Here is a 17,516-nt window from a genome sequence, read left to right on the forward strand (position 1 = left end):
AGGAAGATGGTCAAGTGTGTGTTGTCACAGGGAGGTCCAACCAGAGGCATGTTGAGGAGAGTGTTCTCGTGTCAAAATCTTTCTTTGGTCCAGTGATGGGCTTGTATCATGTTGTGGAAGTACCCCAGATTCTGGTCTGTGTTCTTGGTGGTATAGGAGGTGACATATTTCCTGGGAGAAGTCTTGTGGCCCTTTTCCCCCCTGTCCAGTTTGCTTCTTGAGCCCTGGCTTTGTGCTGGGTGAGGTTGGAAGAGCCTTGAGAGAAGAAAGTAAAGCGAGATGTCTCAGGCTGGGATGCAAGAGACCTTTATTGAGGAAACAAAAGAGTGAAAAGGCAGGAGCACCAAGTAGGCGGTGACAAGTATATGCTGCACGTAGGGTGACCATCAGCTGAGGTTGCTTCTGTGACATAGATCTTGCCAGAGCACCAAGATCTTCGTGGCTCCTTTAGAGGAAGAGCCATGGACAGCAGGTCCACGTGGCAAGAAGGGTCCAGAGGTGAGTCCTCAATCCATGGCGTAGCTTCAATGCGGTAGGTGGTGTCCGTCAGGGGTGGTGGCGAGGGCCCTTAGCAGATGTATCCAGCCCTTCTGCCGCCAAAGCAGCCCAGGCCTCCAAAGCCATAGCCGTTGCCGTAGCCGAAGGCCCCGGAGTTGATGGCAACTCCCTGGGCACTGAGTTCGTTGCCCACGGCAGCCGATGAGGAGGATCCGACGGCGGTGCTCTGGGGGTGGGAGGTGAGGATGGGTCCTGGCAGGGTGACCAGCACGGCGGGAGGCTGGATGACGACGCGGGAGTCCTGGCACTGCAGGGAACAGGGCTCGTTGCAGCTGTTGGCCAGCGGGGTGGGTCCCCAGGAGCGGCAGGCGTTGTAGCAGGCCATGTGTGTGGTGTGGAGGAGCCCTGGAAGGGACGAGAGGCTGTTGAGCAAGCGCAGGGGCGTGGGGGTGCGAGGAGCGGTATTGCAGGAGGGCGAGGGAGTGGGGAGGCTGGTGTGGGGCTGTGGGGAGCGTGGCGGTGGGGATGCGTGAGGGCTGCTGAGGCTGGGGGCAGAGCGTGCTGGAAGAGAGGGGCCAGGCGGGGCAGGAGAAGGAGGGGAAGGGGGTTGAGGCTCACCTTGTTGAGCGCGGAGGGAGGAGAAGGCGTCAGGAGAAGTGTGTGAGGGAGAGAGGCGCTGAGCCGGCTTTTATGCTGGTCCCCGAGGGGCGGGACAGCCTTTGCGCATGGCGACAATTTGCAGCCAGCAGCTGTCTGATGCCACAGCCTGGCCAGGAATGAGGAGGGTGTGTTTTCCTTCCCGCAATGCTCCAATTTCTTGTTCTTGTCTTGAGGACGTGTCCACTTGGCCCCGGCAGCAGCTTTGAAGTGCGAGCATTAGTGGCCAAAGACTTGGCGTTGCTGGCGCGTGTCAGGGCGGGCAAAGAACGCGGCCAGGGCGTAGCAGAGGTGGGGTGTCGTCAGTGAGGTCATCCCATGGCACTCTGGTTTTCAGTTGCCTTGTGAAGAGGGGGCCCCAATTCCTCACAGCCCTGACAGGCTGGTCCTGGCTTTTGTGCTTTTGTAGTCATGAGGGCTACCACTTCCATTGTCCTTTCACTCCCTTTCTTGCTACCATCTTGCTAAGCCTTTCTTTAAGCCTGGCCTATCCCACTGGGTGTCCTTTATGGGTGTCTTGTTGCACGTCTTGCTGCAAGCTTGTAGCTGGGTGTACTGGGCTTACGTGGCAAGGTTTGGGTTGCGAGAGAGCTGCTTGGTTGTTTTCTGTCAGAAGCTTGCAGAAATTTCCCTAAGCGTGAAACAGAGGTCTGACCTGCAGCAAGATGACCTAGTAGGGTAGAAGACTGGCTGAAACTCGGGAAAAGAGAGTTTATGACCTCTGTAAGACAGGGCAGGCAACTTAGAAGGACTACATGGGTGTAGTGAGTTTATGCAGGGAGAACACCAGAAGGGCCATAGCTCAATTAGAACTTCGTCTGCCTACTGCTTTAAAACATGACCATGACGTGGCCTTGATGGCACATGTCAGGGCGGTCAGAGGATGCAGCCAAAGCGCAGGAGAGGTGGAGTGTCATCAGTGAGGTCATCCCATGGCACTCGTGTGGTTTGCGGTTGCATTGTGTGGAGGGGGCCTCATTTCCTTGCAGCGCTGGCAATCTGCTCTGGGCTTTGGAGCTGTGCTGGCCTCGAGGAATTGTCTCTTCCATGGAATAGGATCCCTGCGTGGCTTGCTTCCATCTGACTAATCCTTTCCTTCCACGCTCGTTATGATCTATGGGGGTCTTGGTGTGTGTCTTGCATAGGAGCTGGGTGTGCAGGGTTTATTTTTTAAGGTTTTAGTCAGGAGGAGCTACACAGTTGAAAGCTGAGCAGAGGTTGTAGAAGTTTACTCATGGTACACAGACAGTGTTCGTGTGTAGACAACAAGCTGACACTGTTTCTCCCGGAGAAAGTGGGTGTTCATGTCTTGGGCTACCGTAGTCATTGGTGGCTGAAAAAGTGGCTGGATGGCAGAGCCCAAAGAGTTGTGGTACTGGAGTTAAATCCATTTGGTGGCCACTCACAAGTGCTTTTCCCCAGGGCTCAATACTGGGTCCAGTTCTGTTTAATAATCTTTCTTCTTGATCTGGATGAGGGGATCGAGTGCACCCTCAGTACATCTGCAGATGACACCAAGTACAGTCAGGAGCGTTGAGCCACTTGGAGCTAGGAAGGCTCTACAGATGGCCCTGGAAAGGCTGGATCAATGGGCTGAGACCAATTGCATGAGGTTCAACAAAGCCAAGAGTCGGGTCCTGCACTTGGGTCACCACAACGCCATGAAGACTCCAGTAACTGTCAAGAGCTGTGGAAGAGCGGCTGGAAAGCTGCCCGGTGGTCAAGAACCTGGGGGTGTGGGTCGACAGTGGCTGAATATGAGCCAGTGTGTGTGGCCGTGATGGCCACCGGCGTCTTGGCTTGTGTCAGCACTGGTGTGGCCAGCAGGAGCAGGACAGTGAGCATCCCCTATTCTTGGCACTCGTGAGGCCACACCTTGAATCGTGTGTTCAGTTTTGGGCCCCTGACGGAGAGAAAGACCTTCAAGTGCCTAAGCCATTTCAAAGAAGGAGAATGAAACTTGTGAAAAGTTGGAGCACAGCTGTGATGGGGGAACCACTTTGGGTTTTGGCGTGTATAGCCTGGAGAAAAGAAAAGTGAGGGGAGACCTCCTGTCTGTCTGCAACTGCCTGAAAGGAGGTTGTAGTGAGGAAGGGATTCAGTCTCTTTTCCCAAGTACCAAGCGACAGGACAAGAGGAAATGGCCTTAAATTAGAAATTAGAAATTTAGGAATTTAGAAAATTAGAAATTAGAAAATTTTATTCCCAGAAAAGGGTTGTCCACAGTGGAGGAGATGACCACCTGGAGCCTGTAGAGCACCTGACGCTGGAGCAGGTGGGTGCACGCACAGGAGGTGTGACCCTGTAGGAAGCCTGTGTTGGACCACGGAATTGGCAGGACCCGTGAACCCGTGAGGAAAGTCTAAATACTAAATGATTCTGTGATTCTGCTCCTGGTGGAGCCGGAGAGTGATGCTGGGGAAGGAAGATGGTCAAGTGTGTGTTGTCACAGGGAGGTCCAACCAGAGGCATGTTGAGGAGAGTGTTCTCGTGTCAAAATCTTTCTTTGGTCCAGTGATGGGCTTGTATCATGTTGTGGAAGTACCCCAGATTCTGGTCTGTGTTCTTGGTGGTATAGGAGGTGACATATTTCCTGGGAGAAGTCTTGTGGCCCTTTTCCCCCCTGTCCAGTTTGCTTCTTGAGCCCTGGCTTTGTGCTGGGTGAGGTTGGAAGAGCCTTGAGAGAAGAAAGTAAAGCGAGATGTCTCAGGCTGGGATGCAAGAGACCTTTATTGAGGAAACAAAAGAGTGAAAAGGCAGGAGCACCAAGTAGGCGGTGACAAGTATATGCTGCACGTAGGGTGACCATCAGCTGAGGTTGCTTCTGTGACATAGATCTTGCCAGAGCACCAAGATCTTCGTGGCTCCTTTAGAGGAAGAGCCATGGACAGCAGGTCCACGTGGCAAGAAGGGTCCAGAGGTGAGTCCACAATCCATGGCGTAGCTTCAATGCGGTAGGTGGTGTCCGTCAGGGGTGGTGGCGAGGGCCCTTAGCAGATGTATCCAGCCCTTCTGCCGCCAAAGCAGCCCAGGCCTCCAAAGCCATAGCCGTTGCCGTAGCCGAAGGCCCCGGAGTTGATGGCAACTCCCTGGGCACTGAGTTCGTTGCCCACGGCAGCCGATGAGGAGGATCCGACGGCGGTGCTCTGGGGGTGGGAGGTGAGGATGGGTCCTGGCAGGGTGACCAGCACGGCGGGAGGCTGGATGACGACGCGGGAGTCCTGGCACTGCAGGGAACAGGGCTCGTTGCAGCTGTTGGCCAGCGGGGTGGGTCCCCAGGAGCGGCAGGCGTTGTAGCAGGCCATGTGTGTGGTGTGGAGGAGCCCTGGAAGGGACGAGAGGCTGTTGAGCAAGCGCAGGGGCGTGGGGGTGCGAGGAGCGGTATTGCAGGAGGGCGAGGGAGTGGGGAGGCTGGTGTGGGGCTGTGGGGAGCGTGGCGGTGGGGAGGCGTGAGGGCTGCTGAGGCTGGGGGCAGAGCGTGCTGGAAGAGAGGGGCCAGGCGGGGCAGGAGAAGGAGGGGAAGGGGGTTGAGGCTCACCTTGTTGAGCGCGGAGGGAGGAGAAGGCGTCAGGAGAAGTGTGTGAGGGAGAGAGGCGCTGAGCCGGCTTTTATGCTGGTCCCCGAGGGGCGGGACAGCCTTTGCGCATGGCGACAATTTGCAGCCAGCAGCTGTCTGATGCCACAGCCTGGCCAGGAATGAGGAGGGTGTGTTTTCCTTCCCGCAATGCTCCAATTTCTTGTTCTTGTCTTGAGGACGTGTCCACTTGGCCCCGGCAGCAGCTTTGAAGTGCGAGCATTAGTGGCCAAAGACTTGGCCTTGCTGGCGCGTGTCAGGGCGGGCAAAGAACGCGGCCAGGGCGTAGCAGAGGTGGGGTGTCGTCAGTGAGGTCATCCCATGGCACTCTGGTTTTCAGTTGCCTTGTGAAGAGGGGGCCCCAATTCCTCACAGCCCTGACAGGCTGGTCCTGGCTTTTGTGCTTTTGTAGTCATGAGGGCTACCACTTCCATTGTCCTTTCACTCCCTTTCTTGCTACCATCTTGCTAAGCCTTTCTTTAAGCCTGGCCTATCCCACTGGGTGTCCTTTATGGGTGTCTTGTTGCACGTCTTGCTGCAAGCTTGTAGCTGGGTGTACTGGGCTTACGTGGCAAGGTTTGGGTTGCGAGGGAGCTGCTTGGTTGTTTTCTGTCAGAAGCTTGCAGAAGTTTCCCTAAGCGTGAAACAGAGGTCTGACCTGCAGCAAGATGACCTAGTAGGGTAGAAGACTGGCTGAAACTCGGGAAAAGAGAGTTTATGACCTCTGTAAGACAGGGCAGGCAACTTAGAAGGACTACATGGGTGTAGTGAGTTTATGCAGGGAGAACACCAGAAGGGCCATAGCTCAATTAGAACTTCGTCTGCCTACTGCTTTAAAACATGACCATGACGTGGCCTTGATGGCACATGTCAGGGCGGTCAGAGGATGCAGCCAAAGCGCAGGAGAGGTGGAGTGTCATCAGTGAGGTCATCCCATGGCACTCGTGTGGTTTGCGGTTGCATTGTGTGGAGGGGGCCTCATTTCCTTGCAACGCTGGCAATCTGCTCTGGGCTTTGGAGCTGTGCTGGCCTCGAGGAATTGTCTCTTCCATGGAATAGGATCCCTGCGTGGCTTGCTTCCATCTGACTAATCCTTTCCTTCCACGCTCGTTATGATCTATGGGGGTCTTGGTGTGTGTCTTGCATAGGAGCTGGGTGTGCAGGGTTTATTTTTTAAGGTTTTAGTCAGGAGGAGCTACACAGTTGAAAGCTGAGCAGAGGTTGTAGAAGTTTACTCATGGTACACAGACAGTGTTCGTGTGTAGACAACAAGCTGACACTGTTTCTCCCGGAGAAAGTGGGTGTTCATGTCTTGGGCTACCGTAGTCATTGGTGGCTGAAAAAGTGGCTGGATGGCAGAGCCCAAAGAGTTGTGGTACTGGAGTTAAATCCATTTGGTGGCCACTCACAAGTGCTTTTCCCCAGGGCTCAATACTGGGTCCAGTTCTGTTTAATAATCTTTCTTCTTGATCTCGATGAGGGGATCGAGTGCACCCTCAGTACATCTGCAGATGACACCAAGTACAGGCAGGAGCGTTGAGCCACTTGGAGCTAGGAAGGCTCTACAGATGGCCCTGGAAAGGCTGGATCAATGGGCTGAGACCAATTGCATGAGGTTCAACAAAGCCAAGAGTCGGGTCCTGCACTTGGGTCACCACAACGCCGTGAAGACTCCAGTAACTGTCAAGAGCTGTGGAAGAGCGGCTGGAAAGCTGCCCGGTGGTCAAGGACCTGGGGGTGTGGGTCGACAGTGGCTGAATATGAGCCAGTGTGTGTGGCCGTGACGGCCACCTGCGTCCTGGCTTGTGTCAGCACTGGTGTGGCCAGCAGGAGCAGGACAGTGAGCATCCCCTATTCTTGGCACTGGTGAGGCCACACCTTGAATCGTGTGTTCAGTTTTGGGCCCCTGACGGAAAGAAAGACCTTCAAGTGCCTAAGCCATTTCAAAGAAGGAGAATGAAACTTGTGAAAAGTTGGAGCACAGCTGTGATGGGGGAACCACTTTGGGTTTTGGGGTGTATAGCCTGGAGAAAAGAAAAGTGAGGGGAGACCTCCTGTCTGTCTGCAACTGCCTGAAAGGAGGTTGTAGTGAGGAAGGGATTCAGTCTCTTTTCCCAAGTACCAAGCGACAGGGCAAGAGGAAATGGCCTTAAATGAGAAATTAGAAATCTAGAAATTTAGAAAATTAGAAATTAGAAAATTTTCTTCCCAGAAAAGGGTTGTCCACAGTGGAGGAGATGACCACCTGGAGCCTGTAGAGGACCTGACGCTGGAGCAGGTGGGTGCACGCACAGGAGGTGTGACCCTGTAGGAAGCCTGTGTTGGACCACAGAATTGGCAGGACCTGTGAACCCGTGAGGAGGGTCTAAATACTAAATGATTCTGTGATTCTGCTCGTGGTGGAGCCGGAGAGTGACGCTGGGGAAGGAAGATGGTCAAGTGTGTGTTGTCATAGGGAGGTCTCACCAGAGGCATGTTGAGGAGAGTGTTCTCGTGTCAAAATCTTTCTTTGGTCCAGTGATGGGCTTGTATCATGTTGTGGAAGAACCCCAGATTCTGGTCTGTGTTCTTGGTGGTATAGGGGGTGACATATTTCCTGGGAGAAGTCTTGTGGCCCTTTTCCCCCCTATCCAGTTTGCTTCTTGAGCCCTGGCTTTGTGCTGGGTGAGGTTGGAAGAGCCTTGAGAGAAGAAAGTAAAGCGAGATGTCTCAGGCTGGGATGCAAGAGACCTTTATTGAGGAAACAAAAGAGTGAAAAGGCAGGAGCACCAAGTAGGCGGTGACAAGTATATGCTGCACGTAGGGTGACCATCAGCTGAGGTTGCTTCTGTGACATAGATCTTGCCAGAGCACCAAGATCTTCGTGGCTCCTTTAGAGGAAGAGCCATGGACAGCAGGTCCACGTGGCAAGAAGGGTCCAGAGGTGAGTCCACAATCCATGGCGTAGCTTCAATGCGGTAGGTGGTGTCCGTCAGGGGTGGTGGCGAGGGCCCTTAGCAGATGTATCCAGCCCTTCTGCCGCCAAAGCAGCCCAGGCCTCCAAAGCCATAGCCGTTGCCGTAGCCGAAGGCCCCGGAGTTGATGGCAACTCCCTGGGCACTGAGTTCGTTGCCCACGGCAGCCGATGAGGAGGATCCGACGGCGGTGCTCTGGGGGTGGGAGGTGAGGATGGGTCCTGGCAGGGTGACCAGCACGGCGGGAGGCTGGATGACGACGCGGGAGTCCTGGCACTGCTGGGAACAGGGCTCGTTGCAGCTGTTGGCCAGCGGGGTGGGTCCCCAGGAGCGGCAGGCGTTGTAGCAGGCCATGTGTGTGGTGTGGAGGAGCCCTGGAAGGGACGAGAGGCTGTTGAGCAAGCGCAGGGGCGTGGGGGTGCGAGGAGCGGTATTGCAGGAGGGCGAGGGAGTGGGGAGGCTGGTGTGGGGCTGTGGGGAGTGTGGCGGTGGGGAGGCGTGAGGGCTGCTGAGGCTGGGGCAGAGCGTGCTGGAAGAGAGGGGCCAGGCGGGGCAGGAGAAGGAGGGGAAGGGGGTTGAGGCTCACCTTGTTGAGCGCGGAGGGAGGAGAAGGCGTCAGGAGAAGTGTGTGAGGGAGAGAGGCGCTGGGCCGGCTTTTATGCTGGTCCCCGAGGGGCGGGACAGCCTTTGCGCATGGCGACAATTTGCAGCCAGCAGCTGTCTGATGCCACAGCCTGGCCAGGAATGAGGAGGGTGTGTTTTCCTTCCCGCAATGCTCCAATTTCTTGTTCTTGTCTTGAGGACGTGTCCACTTGGCCCCGGCAGCAGCTTTGAAGTGCGAGCATTAGTGGCCAAAGACTTGGCCTTGCTGGCGCGTGTCAGGGCGGGCAAAGAACGCGGCCAGGGCGTAGCAGAGGTGGGGTGTCGTCAGTGAGGTCATCCCATGGCACTCGTGTGGTTTGCGGTTGCCTTGTGAAGAGGGGGCCCCAGTTCCTCACAGCCCTGACAGGCTGGTCCTGGCTGTTGTGCTTTTGTAGTCATGAGGGCTACCACTTCCATTGTCCTTTCACTCCCTTTCTTGCTACAATCTTGCTAAGCCTTTCTTTAAGCCTGGCCTATCCCACTGGGTGTCCTTTATGGGTGTCTTGTTGCACCTCTTGCTGCAAGCTTGTAGCTGGGTGTACTGGGCTTACGTGGCAAGGTTTGGGTTGCGAGGGAGCTGCTTGGTTGTTTTGTGTCAGAAGCTTGCGGAAGTTTCCCTAAGCATGAAACAGAGGTCTGACCTGCAGCAAGATGACCTAGTGGGGTAGAAGACTGGCTGGAACTCGTGAAAAGAGAGTTTATGACCTCTGTAAGACAGGGCAGGCAACTTAGAAGGACTACGTGGGTGTTGTGAGTTTTTGCAGGGAGAACACCAGAAAGGCCATAGCTCAATTAGAACTTCGTCTGCCTGCTGCTTTAAAGCATGACCATGACGTGGCCTTGATGGTACGTGTCAGGGCGGTCAGAGCATGCAGCCAAAGCACAGGAGAGGTGGAGTGTCATCAGTGAGGTCATCCCATGGCACTCGTGTGGTTTGCGGTTGCATTGTGTGGAGGGGGCCTCATTTCCTTGCAGCGCTGGCAATCTGCTCTGAGCTTTGGAGCTGTGCTGGCCTCGAGGAATTGTCTCTTCCATGGAACAGGATCCCTGCGTGGCTTGCTTCCATCTGCCTAATCCTTTCCTTCCATGCTCGTTATGATCTATGGGGGTCTTGGTGTGTGTCTTGCATATGAGCTGGGTGTGCAGGGTTTATTTTTTAAGGTTTCAGTCAGGAGGAGCTACACAGTTGGAAGCTGAGCAGAGGTTGTAGAAGTTTACTCATGGTACATAGACAGTGTTCTCGTGTAGACAACAAGCTGACACTGTTTCTCCCGGAGAAAGTGGGTGGTGTTCATGTCTTGGGCTACCGTAGTCATTGGTGGCTGAAAAAGTGGCCGGATGGCAGAGCCCAAAGTGTTGTGGTGCTGGAGTTAAATCCATTTGGTGGCCACTCACAAGTGGTTTTCCCCAGGGCTCAATACTGGGTCCAGTTCTGTTTAATAATCTTTCTTCTTGATCTGGATGAGGGGATCGAGTGCACCCTCAGTACATCTGAAGATGACACCAAGTACAGGCAGGAGCGTTGAGCCACTTGGAGCTATGAAGGCTCTAGAGATGGCCCTGGAAAGGCTGGATCAATGGGTTGAGACCAATTGCATGAGGTTCAACAAAGCCAAGAGTCGGGTCCTGCACTTGGGTCACCACAACGCCATGAAGACTCCAGTAACTGTCAAGAGCTGTGGAAGAGCGGCTGGAAAGCTGCCCGGTGGTCAAGGACCTGGGGGTGTGGGTCGACAGTGGCTGAATATGAGCCAGTGTGTGTGGCCGTGACTGCCACCGGCGTCTTGGCTTGTGTCAGCACTGGTGTGGCCAGCAGGAGCAGGACAGTGAGCATCACCTATTCTTGGCACTGGTGAGGCCACACCTTGAATCGTGTGTTCAGTTTTGGGCCCCTGACGGAAAGAAAGACCTTCAAGTGCCTAAGCCATTTCAAAGAAGGAGAATGAAACTTGTGAAAAGTTGGAGCACAGCTGTGATGGGGGAACCACTTTGGGTTTTGGGGTGTATAGCCTGGAGAAAAGAAAAGTGAGGGGAGACCTCCTGTCTGTCTGCGACTGCCTGAAAGGAGGTTGTAGTGAGGGAGGGATTCAGTCTCTTTTCACAAGTACCAAATGACAGGGCAAGAGGAAATGGCCTTAAATGAGAAATTAGAAACTTAGAAATTTAGAAAATTAGAAATTAGAAAATTTTCTTCCTAGAAAAGGGTTGTCCACAGTGGAGGAGATGACCACCTGGAGCCTGTAGAGGACCTGACGCTGGAGCAGGTGGGTGCACGCACAGGAGGTGTGACCCTGTAGGAAGCCTGTGTTGGACCACAGAATTGGCAGGACCTGTGAACCCGTGAGGAGGGTCTAAATACTAAATGATTCTGTGATTCTGCTCCTGGTGGAGCCGGAGAGTGACGCTGGGGAAGGAAGATGGTCAAGTGTGTGTTGTCATAGGGAGGTCTCACCAGAGGCATGTTGAGGAGAGTGTTCTCGTGTCAAAATCTTTCTTTGGTCCAGTGATGGGCTTGTATCATGTTGTGGAAGAACCCCAGATTCTGGTCTGTGTTCTTGGTGGTATAGGGGGTGACATATTTCCTGGGAGAAGTCTTGTGGCCCTTTTCCCCCCTATCCAGTTTGCTTCTTGAGCCCTGGCTTTGTGCTGGGTGAGGTTGGAAGAGCCTTGAGAGAAGAAAGTAAAGCGAGATGTCTCAGGCTGGGATGCAAGAGACCTTTATTGAGGAAACAAAAGAGTGAAAAGGCAGGAGCACCAAGTAGGCGGTGACAAGTATATGCTGCACGTAGGGTGACCATCAGCTGAGGTTGCTTCTGTGACATAGATCTTGCCAGAGCACCAAGATCTTCGTGGCTCCTTTAGAGGAAGAGCCATGGACAGCAGGTCCACGTGGCAAGAAGGGTCCAGAGGTGAGTCCACAATGCATGGCGTAGCTTCAATGCGGTAGGTGGTGTCCGTCAGGGGTGGTGGCGAGGGCCCTTAGCAGATGTATCCAGCCCTTCTGCCGCCAAAGCAGCCCAGGCCTCCAAAGCCATAGCCGTTGCCGTAGCCGAAGGCCCCGGAGTTGATGGCAACTCCCTGGGCACTGAGTTCGTTGCCCACGGCAGCCGATGAGGAGGATCCGACGGCGGTGCTCTGGGGGTGGGAGGTGAGGATGGGTCCTGGCAGGGTGACCAGCACGGCGGGAGGCTGGATGACGACGCGGGAGTCCTGGCACTGCTGGGAACAGGGCTCGTTGCAGCTGTTGGCCAGCGGGGTGGGTCCCCAGGAGCGGCAGGCGTTGTAGCAGGCCATGTGTGTGGTGTGGAGGAGCCCTGGAAGGGACGAGAGGCTGTTGAGCAAGCGCAGGGGCGTGGGGGTGCGAGGAGCGGTATTGCAGGAGGGCGAGGGAGTGGGGAGGCTGGTGTGGGGCTGTGGGGAGTGTGGCGGTGGGGAGGCGTGAGGGCTGCTGAGGCTGGGGCAGAGCGTGCTGGAAGAGAGGGGCCAGGCGGGGCAGGAGAAGGAGGGGAAGGGGGTTGAGGCTCACCTTGTTGAGCGCGGAGGGAGGAGAAGGCGTCAGGAGAAGTGTGTGAGGGAGAGAGGCGCTGGGCCGGCTTTTATGCTGGTCCCCGAGGGGCGGGACAGCCTTTGCGCATGGCGACAATTTGCAGCCAGCAGCTGTCTGATGCCACAGCCTGGCCAGGAATGAGGAGGGTGTGTTTTCCTTCCCGCAATGCTCCAATTTCTTGTTCTTGTCTTGAGGACGTGTCCACTTGGCCCCGGCAGCAGCTTTGAAGTGCGAGCATTAGTGGCCAAAGACTTGGCCTTGCTGGCGCGTGTCAGGGCGGGCAAAGAACGCGGCCAGGGCGTAGCAGAGGTGGGGTGTCGTCAGTGAGGTCATCCCATGGCACTCGTGTGGTTTGCGGTTGCCTTGTGAAGAGGGGGCCCCAGTTCCTCACAGCCCTGACAGGCTGGTCCTGGCTGTTGTGCTTTTGTAGTCATGAGGGCTACCACTTCCATTGTCCTTTCACTCCCTTTCTTGCTACAATCTTGCTAAGCCTTTCTTTAAGCCTGGCCTATCCCACTGGGTGTCCTTTATGGGTGTCTTGTTGCACCTCTTGCTGCAAGCTTGTAGCTGGGTGTACTGGGCTTACGTGGCAAGGTTTGGGTTGCGAGGGAGCTGCTTGGTTGTTTTCTGTCAGAAGCTTGCGGAAGTTTCCCTAAGCATGAAACAGAGGTCTGACCTGCAGCAAGATGACCTAGTGGGGTAGAAGACTGGCTGGAACTCGTGAAAAGAGAGTTTATGACCTCTGTAAGACAGGGCAGGCAACTTAGAAGGACTACGTGGGTGTTGTGAGTTTTTGCAGGGAGAACACCAGAAAGGCCATAGCTCAATTAGAACTTCGTCTGCCTGCTGCTTTAAAGCATGACCATGACGTGGCCTTGATGGTACGTGTCAGGGCGGTCAGAGCATGCAGCCAAAGCACAGGAGAGGTGGAGTGTCATCAGTGAGGTCATCCCATGGCACTCGTGTGGTTTGCGGTTGCATTGTGTGGAGGGGGCCTCATTTCCTTGCAGCGCTGGCAATCTGCTCTGAGCTTTGGAGCTGTGCTGGCCTCGAGGAATTGTCTCTTCCATGGAACAGGATCCCTGCGTGGCTTGCTTCCATCTGCCTAATCCTTTCCTTCCATGCTCGTTATGATCTATGGGGGTCTTGGTGTGTGTCTTGCATATGAGCTGGGTGTGCAGGGTTTATTTTTTAAGGTTTCAGTCAGGAGGAGCTACACAGTTGGAAGCTGAGCAGAGGTTGTAGAAGTTTACTCATGGTACATAGACAGTGTTCTCGTGTAGACAACAAGCTGACACTGTTTCTCCCGGAGAAAGTGGGTGGTGTTCATGTCTTGGGCTACCGTAGTCATTGGTGGCTGAAAAAGTGGCCGGATGGCAGAGCCCAAAGTGTTGTGGTGCTGGAGTTAAATCCATTTGGTGGCCACTCACAAGTGGTTTTCCCCAGGGCTCAATACTGGGTCCAGTTCTGTTTAATAATCTTTCTTCTTGATCTGGATGAGGGGATCGAGTGCACCCTCAGTACATCTGAAGATGACACCAAGTACAGGCAGGAGCGTTGAGCCACTTGGAGCTAGGAAGGCTCTAGAGATGGCCCTGGAAAGGCTGGATCAATGGGTTGAGACCAATTGCATGAGGTTCAACAAAGCCAAGAGTCGGGTCCTGCACTTGGGTCACCACAACGCCATGAAGACTCCAGTAACTGTCAAGAGCTGTGGAAGAGCGGCTGGAAAGCTGCCCGGTGGTCAAGAACGTGGGGGTGTGGGTCGACAGTGGCTGAATATGAGCCAGTGTGTGTGGCCGTGACTGCCACCGGCGTCTTGGCTTGTGTCAGCACTGGTGTGGCCAGCAGGAGCAGGACAGTGAGCATCACCTATTCTTGGCACTGGTGAGGCCACACCTTGAATCGTGTGTTCAGTTTTGGGCCCCTGACGGAAAGAAAGACCTTCAAGTGCCTAAGCCATTTCAAAGAAGGAGAATGAAACTTGTGAAAAGTTGGAGCACAGCTGTGATGGGGGAACCACTTTGGGTTTTGGGGTGTATAGCCTGGAGAAAAGAAAAGTGAGGGGAGACCTCCTGTCTGTCTGCGACTGCCTGAAAGGAGGTTGTAGTGAGGGAGGGATTCAGTCTCTTTTCACAAGTACCAAATGACAGGGCAAGAGGAAATGGCCTTAAATGAGAAATTAGAAACTTAGAAATTTAGAAAATTAGAAATTAGAAAATTTTCTTCCTAGAAAAGGGTTGTCCACAGTGGAGGAGATGACCACCTGGAGCCTGTAGAGGACCTGACGCTGGAGCAGGTGGGTGCACGCACAGGAGGTGTGACCCTGTAGGAAGCCTGTGTTGGACCACAGAATTGGCAGGACCTGTGAACCCGTGAGGAGGGTCTAAATACTAAATGATTCTGTGATTCTGCTCCTGGTGGAGCCGGAGAGTGACGCTGGGGAAGGAAGATGGTCAAGTGTGTGTTGTCATAGGGAGGTCTCACCAGAGGCATGTTGAGGAGAGTGTTCTCGTGTCAAAATCTTTCTTTGGTCCAGTGATGGGCTTGTATCATGTTGTGGAAGAACCCCAGATTCTGGTCTGTGTTCTTGGTGGTATAGGGGGTGACGTATTTCCTGGGAGAAGTCTTGTGGCCCTTTTCCCCCCTATCAAGTTTGCTTCTTGAGCCCTGGCTTTGTGCTGGGTGAGGTTGGAAGAGCCTTGAGAGAAGAAAGTAAAGCGAGATGTCTCAGGCTGGGATGCAAGAGACCTTTATTGAGGAAACAAAAGAGTGAAAAGGCAGGAGCACCAAGTAGGCGGTGACAAGTATATGCTGCACGTAGGGTGACCATCAGCTGAGGTTGCTTCTGTGACATAGATCTTGCCAGAGCACCAAGATCTTCGTGGCTCCTTTAGAGGAAGAGCCATGGACAGCAGGTCCACGTGGCAAGAAGGGTCCAGAGGTGAGTCCACAATCCATGGCGTAGCTTCAATGCGGTAGGTGGTGTCCGTCAGGGGTGGTGGCGAGGGCCCTTAGCAGATGTATCCAGCCCTTCTGCCGCCAAAGCAGCCCAGGCCTCCAAAGCCATAGCCGTTGCCGTAGCCGAAGGCCCCGGAGTTGATGGCAACTCCCTGGGCACTGAGTTCGTTGCCCACGGCAGCCGATGAGGAGGATCCGACGGCGGTGCTCTGGGGGTGGGAGGTGAGGATGGGTCCTGGCAGGGTGACCAGCACGGCGGGAGGCTGGATGACGACGCGGGAGTCCTGGCACTGCTGGGAACAGGGCTCGTTGCAGCTGTTGGCCAGCGGGGTGGGTCCCCAGGAGCGGCAGGCGTTGTAGCAGGCCATGTGTGTGGTGTGGAGGAGCCCTGGAAGGGACGAGAGGCTGTTGAGCAAGCGCAGGGGCGTGGGGGTGCGAGGAGCGGTGTTGCAGGAGGGCGAGGGAGTGGGGAGGCTGGTGTGGGGCTGTGGGGAGTGTGGCGGTGGGGAGGCGTGAGGGCTGCTGAGGCTGGGGCAGAGCGTGCTGGAAGAGAGGGGCCAGGCGGGGCAGGAGAAGGAGGGGAAGGGGGTTGAGGCTCACCTTGTTGAGCGCGGAGGGAGGAGAAGGCGTCAGGAGAAGTGTGTGAGGGAGAGAGGCGCTGGGCCGGCTTTTATGCTGGTCCCCGAGGGGCGGGACAGCCTTTGCGCATGGCGACAATTTGCAGCCAGCAGCTGTCTGATGCCACAGCCTGGCCAGGAATGAGGAGGGTGTGTTTTCCTTCCCGCAATGCTCCAATTTCTTGTTCTTGTCTTGAGGACGTGTCCACTTGGCCCCGGCAGCAGCTTTGAAGTGCGAGCATTAGTGGCCAAAGACTTGGCCTTGCTGGCGCGTGTCAGGGCGGGCAAAGAACGCGGCCAGGGCGTAGCAGAGGTGGGGTGTCGTCAGTGAGGTCATCCCATGGCACTCGTGTGGTTTGCGGTTGCCTTGTGAAGAGGGGGCCCCAGTTCCTCACAGCCCTGACAGGCTGGTCCTGGCTGTTGTGCTTTTGTAGTCATGAGGGCTACCACTTCCATTGTCCTTTCACTCCCTTTCTTGCTACCATCTTGCTAAGCCTTTCTTTAAGCCTGGCCTATCCCACTGGGTGTCCTTTATGGGTGTCTTGTTGCACCTCTTGCTGCAAGCTTGTAGCTGGGTGTACTGGGCTTACGTGGCAAGGTTTGGGTTGCGAGGGAGCTGCTTGGTTGTTTTGTGTCAGAAGCTTGCGGAAGTTTCCCTAAGCATGAAACAGAGGTCTGACCTGCAGCAAGATGACCTAGTGGGGTAGAAGACTGGCTGGAACTCGTGAAAAGAGAGTTTATGACCTCTGTAAGACAGGGCAGGCAACTTAGAAGGACTACGTGGGTGTTGTGAGTTTTTGCAGGGAGAACACCAGAAAGGCCATAGCTCAATTAGAACTTCGTCTGCCTGCTGCTTTAAAGCATGACCATGACGTGGCCTTGATGGTACGTGTCAGGGCGGTCAGAGCATGCAGCCAAAGCACAGGAGAGGTGGAGTGTCATCAGTGAGGTCATCCCATGGCACTCGTGTGGTTTGCGGTTGCATTGTGTGGAGGGGGCCTCATTTCCTTGCAGCGCTGGCAATCTGCTCTGAGCTTTGGAGCTGTGCTGGCCTCGAGGAATTGTCTCTTCCATGGAACAGGATCCCTGCGTGGCTTGCTTCCATCTGCCTAATCCTTTCCTTCCATGCTCGTTATGATCTATGGGGGTCTTGGTGTGTGTCTTGCATATGAGCTGGGTGTGCAGGGTTTATTTTTTAAGGTTTCAGTCAGGAGGAGCTACACAGTTGGAAGCTGAGCAGAGGTTGTAGAAGTTTACTCATGGTACATAGACAGTGTTCTCGTGTAGACAACAAGCTGACACTGTTTCTCCCGGAGAAAGTGGGTGGTGTTCATGTCTTGGGCTACCGTAGTCATTGGTGGCTGAAAAAGTGGCCGGATGGCAGAGCCCAAAGTGTTGTGGTGCTGGAGTTAAATCCATTTGGTGGCCACTCACAAGTGGTTTTCCCCAGGGCTCAATACTGGGTCCAGTTCTGTTTAATAATCTTTCTTCTTGATCTGGATGAGGGGATCGAGTGCACCCTCAGTACATCTGAAGATGACACCAAGTACAGGCAGGAGCGTTGAGCCACTTGGAGCTATGAAGGCTCTAGAGATGGCCCTGGAAAGGCTGGATCAATGGGCTGAGACCAATTGCATGAGGTTCAACAAAGCCAAGAGTCGGATCCTGCACTTGGGTCACCACAGCGCCGTGAAGACTGTCAAGAGCTGTGGAAGAGCGGCTGGAAAGCTGCCCGGTGGTCAAGAACGTGGGGGTGTGGGTCGACAGTGGCTGAATATGAGCCAGTGTGTGTGGCCGTGACTGCCACCGGCGTCTTGGCTTGTGTCAGCACTGGTGTGGCCAGCAGGAGCAGGACAGTGAGCATCACCTATTCTTGGCACTGGTGAGGCCACACCTTGAATCGTGTGTTCAGTTTTGGGCCCCTGACGGAATGAAAGACCTTCAAGTGCCTAAGCCATTTCAAAGAAGGAGAATGAAACTTGTGAAAAGTTGGAGCACAGCTGTGATGGGGGAACCACTTTGGGTTTTGGGGTGTATAGCCTGGAGAAAAGAAAAGTGAGGGGAGA

General features: G+C 54.8%; 5 protein-coding genes across 5 annotated transcripts; all 5 read right to left on the reverse strand.

Annotated features, from left to right (window-relative positions):
* Positions 1 to 568: 568 nt before the first annotated feature.
* LOC135578621 (feather keratin 4-like) lies at positions 569 to 883 on the reverse strand. The gene has a single exon (XM_065053517.1). The coding sequence runs from the start codon at positions 881 to 883 to the stop codon at positions 569 to 571; it is 315 nt and encodes a 104-aa protein (XP_064909589.1).
* Positions 884 to 3,337: 2,454 nt separating this feature from the next.
* On the reverse strand, positions 3,338 to 4,460 carry LOC135578876 (feather keratin 4-like). The gene has a single exon (XM_065055250.1). It carries the CDS (start codon positions 4,458 to 4,460, stop codon positions 4,146 to 4,148), a length of 315 nt encoding a protein of 104 aa, XP_064911322.1. The 3' UTR covers positions 3,338 to 4,145.
* A 3,002-nt stretch (positions 4,461 to 7,462) lies between these two features.
* On the reverse strand, positions 7,463 to 8,264 carry LOC102084714 (feather keratin 4). The gene has a single exon (XM_005504263.3). The coding sequence runs from the start codon at positions 8,035 to 8,037 to the stop codon at positions 7,723 to 7,725; it is 315 nt and encodes a 104-aa protein (XP_005504320.2). The 5' UTR covers positions 8,038 to 8,264; the 3' UTR covers positions 7,463 to 7,722.
* Positions 8,265 to 11,257: 2,993 nt separating this feature from the next.
* On the reverse strand, positions 11,258 to 11,846 carry LOC135578877 (feather keratin 4-like). The gene has a single exon (XM_065055251.1). It carries the CDS (start codon positions 11,617 to 11,619, stop codon positions 11,305 to 11,307), a length of 315 nt encoding a protein of 104 aa, XP_064911323.1. The 5' UTR covers positions 11,620 to 11,846; the 3' UTR covers positions 11,258 to 11,304.
* A 2,780-nt stretch (positions 11,847 to 14,626) lies between these two features.
* On the reverse strand, positions 14,627 to 15,242 carry LOC135578878 (feather keratin 4-like). Its single transcript, XM_065055252.1, has one exon. The coding sequence runs from the start codon at positions 15,199 to 15,201 to the stop codon at positions 14,887 to 14,889; it is 315 nt and encodes a 104-aa protein (XP_064911324.1). The 5' UTR covers positions 15,202 to 15,242; the 3' UTR covers positions 14,627 to 14,886.
* Between the last annotated feature and the right edge of the window lie 2,274 nt (positions 15,243 to 17,516).

This window comes from Columba livia, chromosome 2 (assembly GCF_036013475.1).
Source record: "Columba livia isolate bColLiv1 breed racing homer chromosome 2, bColLiv1.pat.W.v2, whole genome shotgun sequence".
NCBI classification, from domain to species: Eukaryota; Metazoa; Chordata; class Aves; order Columbiformes; family Columbidae; genus Columba; species Columba livia.

Coding starts and splice junctions, on each gene's coding strand:
- LOC135578621 (XM_065053517.1), bottom strand. CDS start 883: ATGGCCTGCTACAACGCCTGCCGCTCCTGGGGACCCACCCCGCTGGCC.
- LOC135578876 (XM_065055250.1), bottom strand. CDS start 4,460: ATGGCCTGCTACAACGCCTGCCGCTCCTGGGGACCCACCCCGCTGGCC.
- LOC102084714 (XM_005504263.3), bottom strand. CDS start 8,037: ATGGCCTGCTACAACGCCTGCCGCTCCTGGGGACCCACCCCGCTGGCC.
- LOC135578877 (XM_065055251.1), bottom strand. CDS start 11,619: ATGGCCTGCTACAACGCCTGCCGCTCCTGGGGACCCACCCCGCTGGCC.
- LOC135578878 (XM_065055252.1), bottom strand. CDS start 15,201: ATGGCCTGCTACAACGCCTGCCGCTCCTGGGGACCCACCCCGCTGGCC.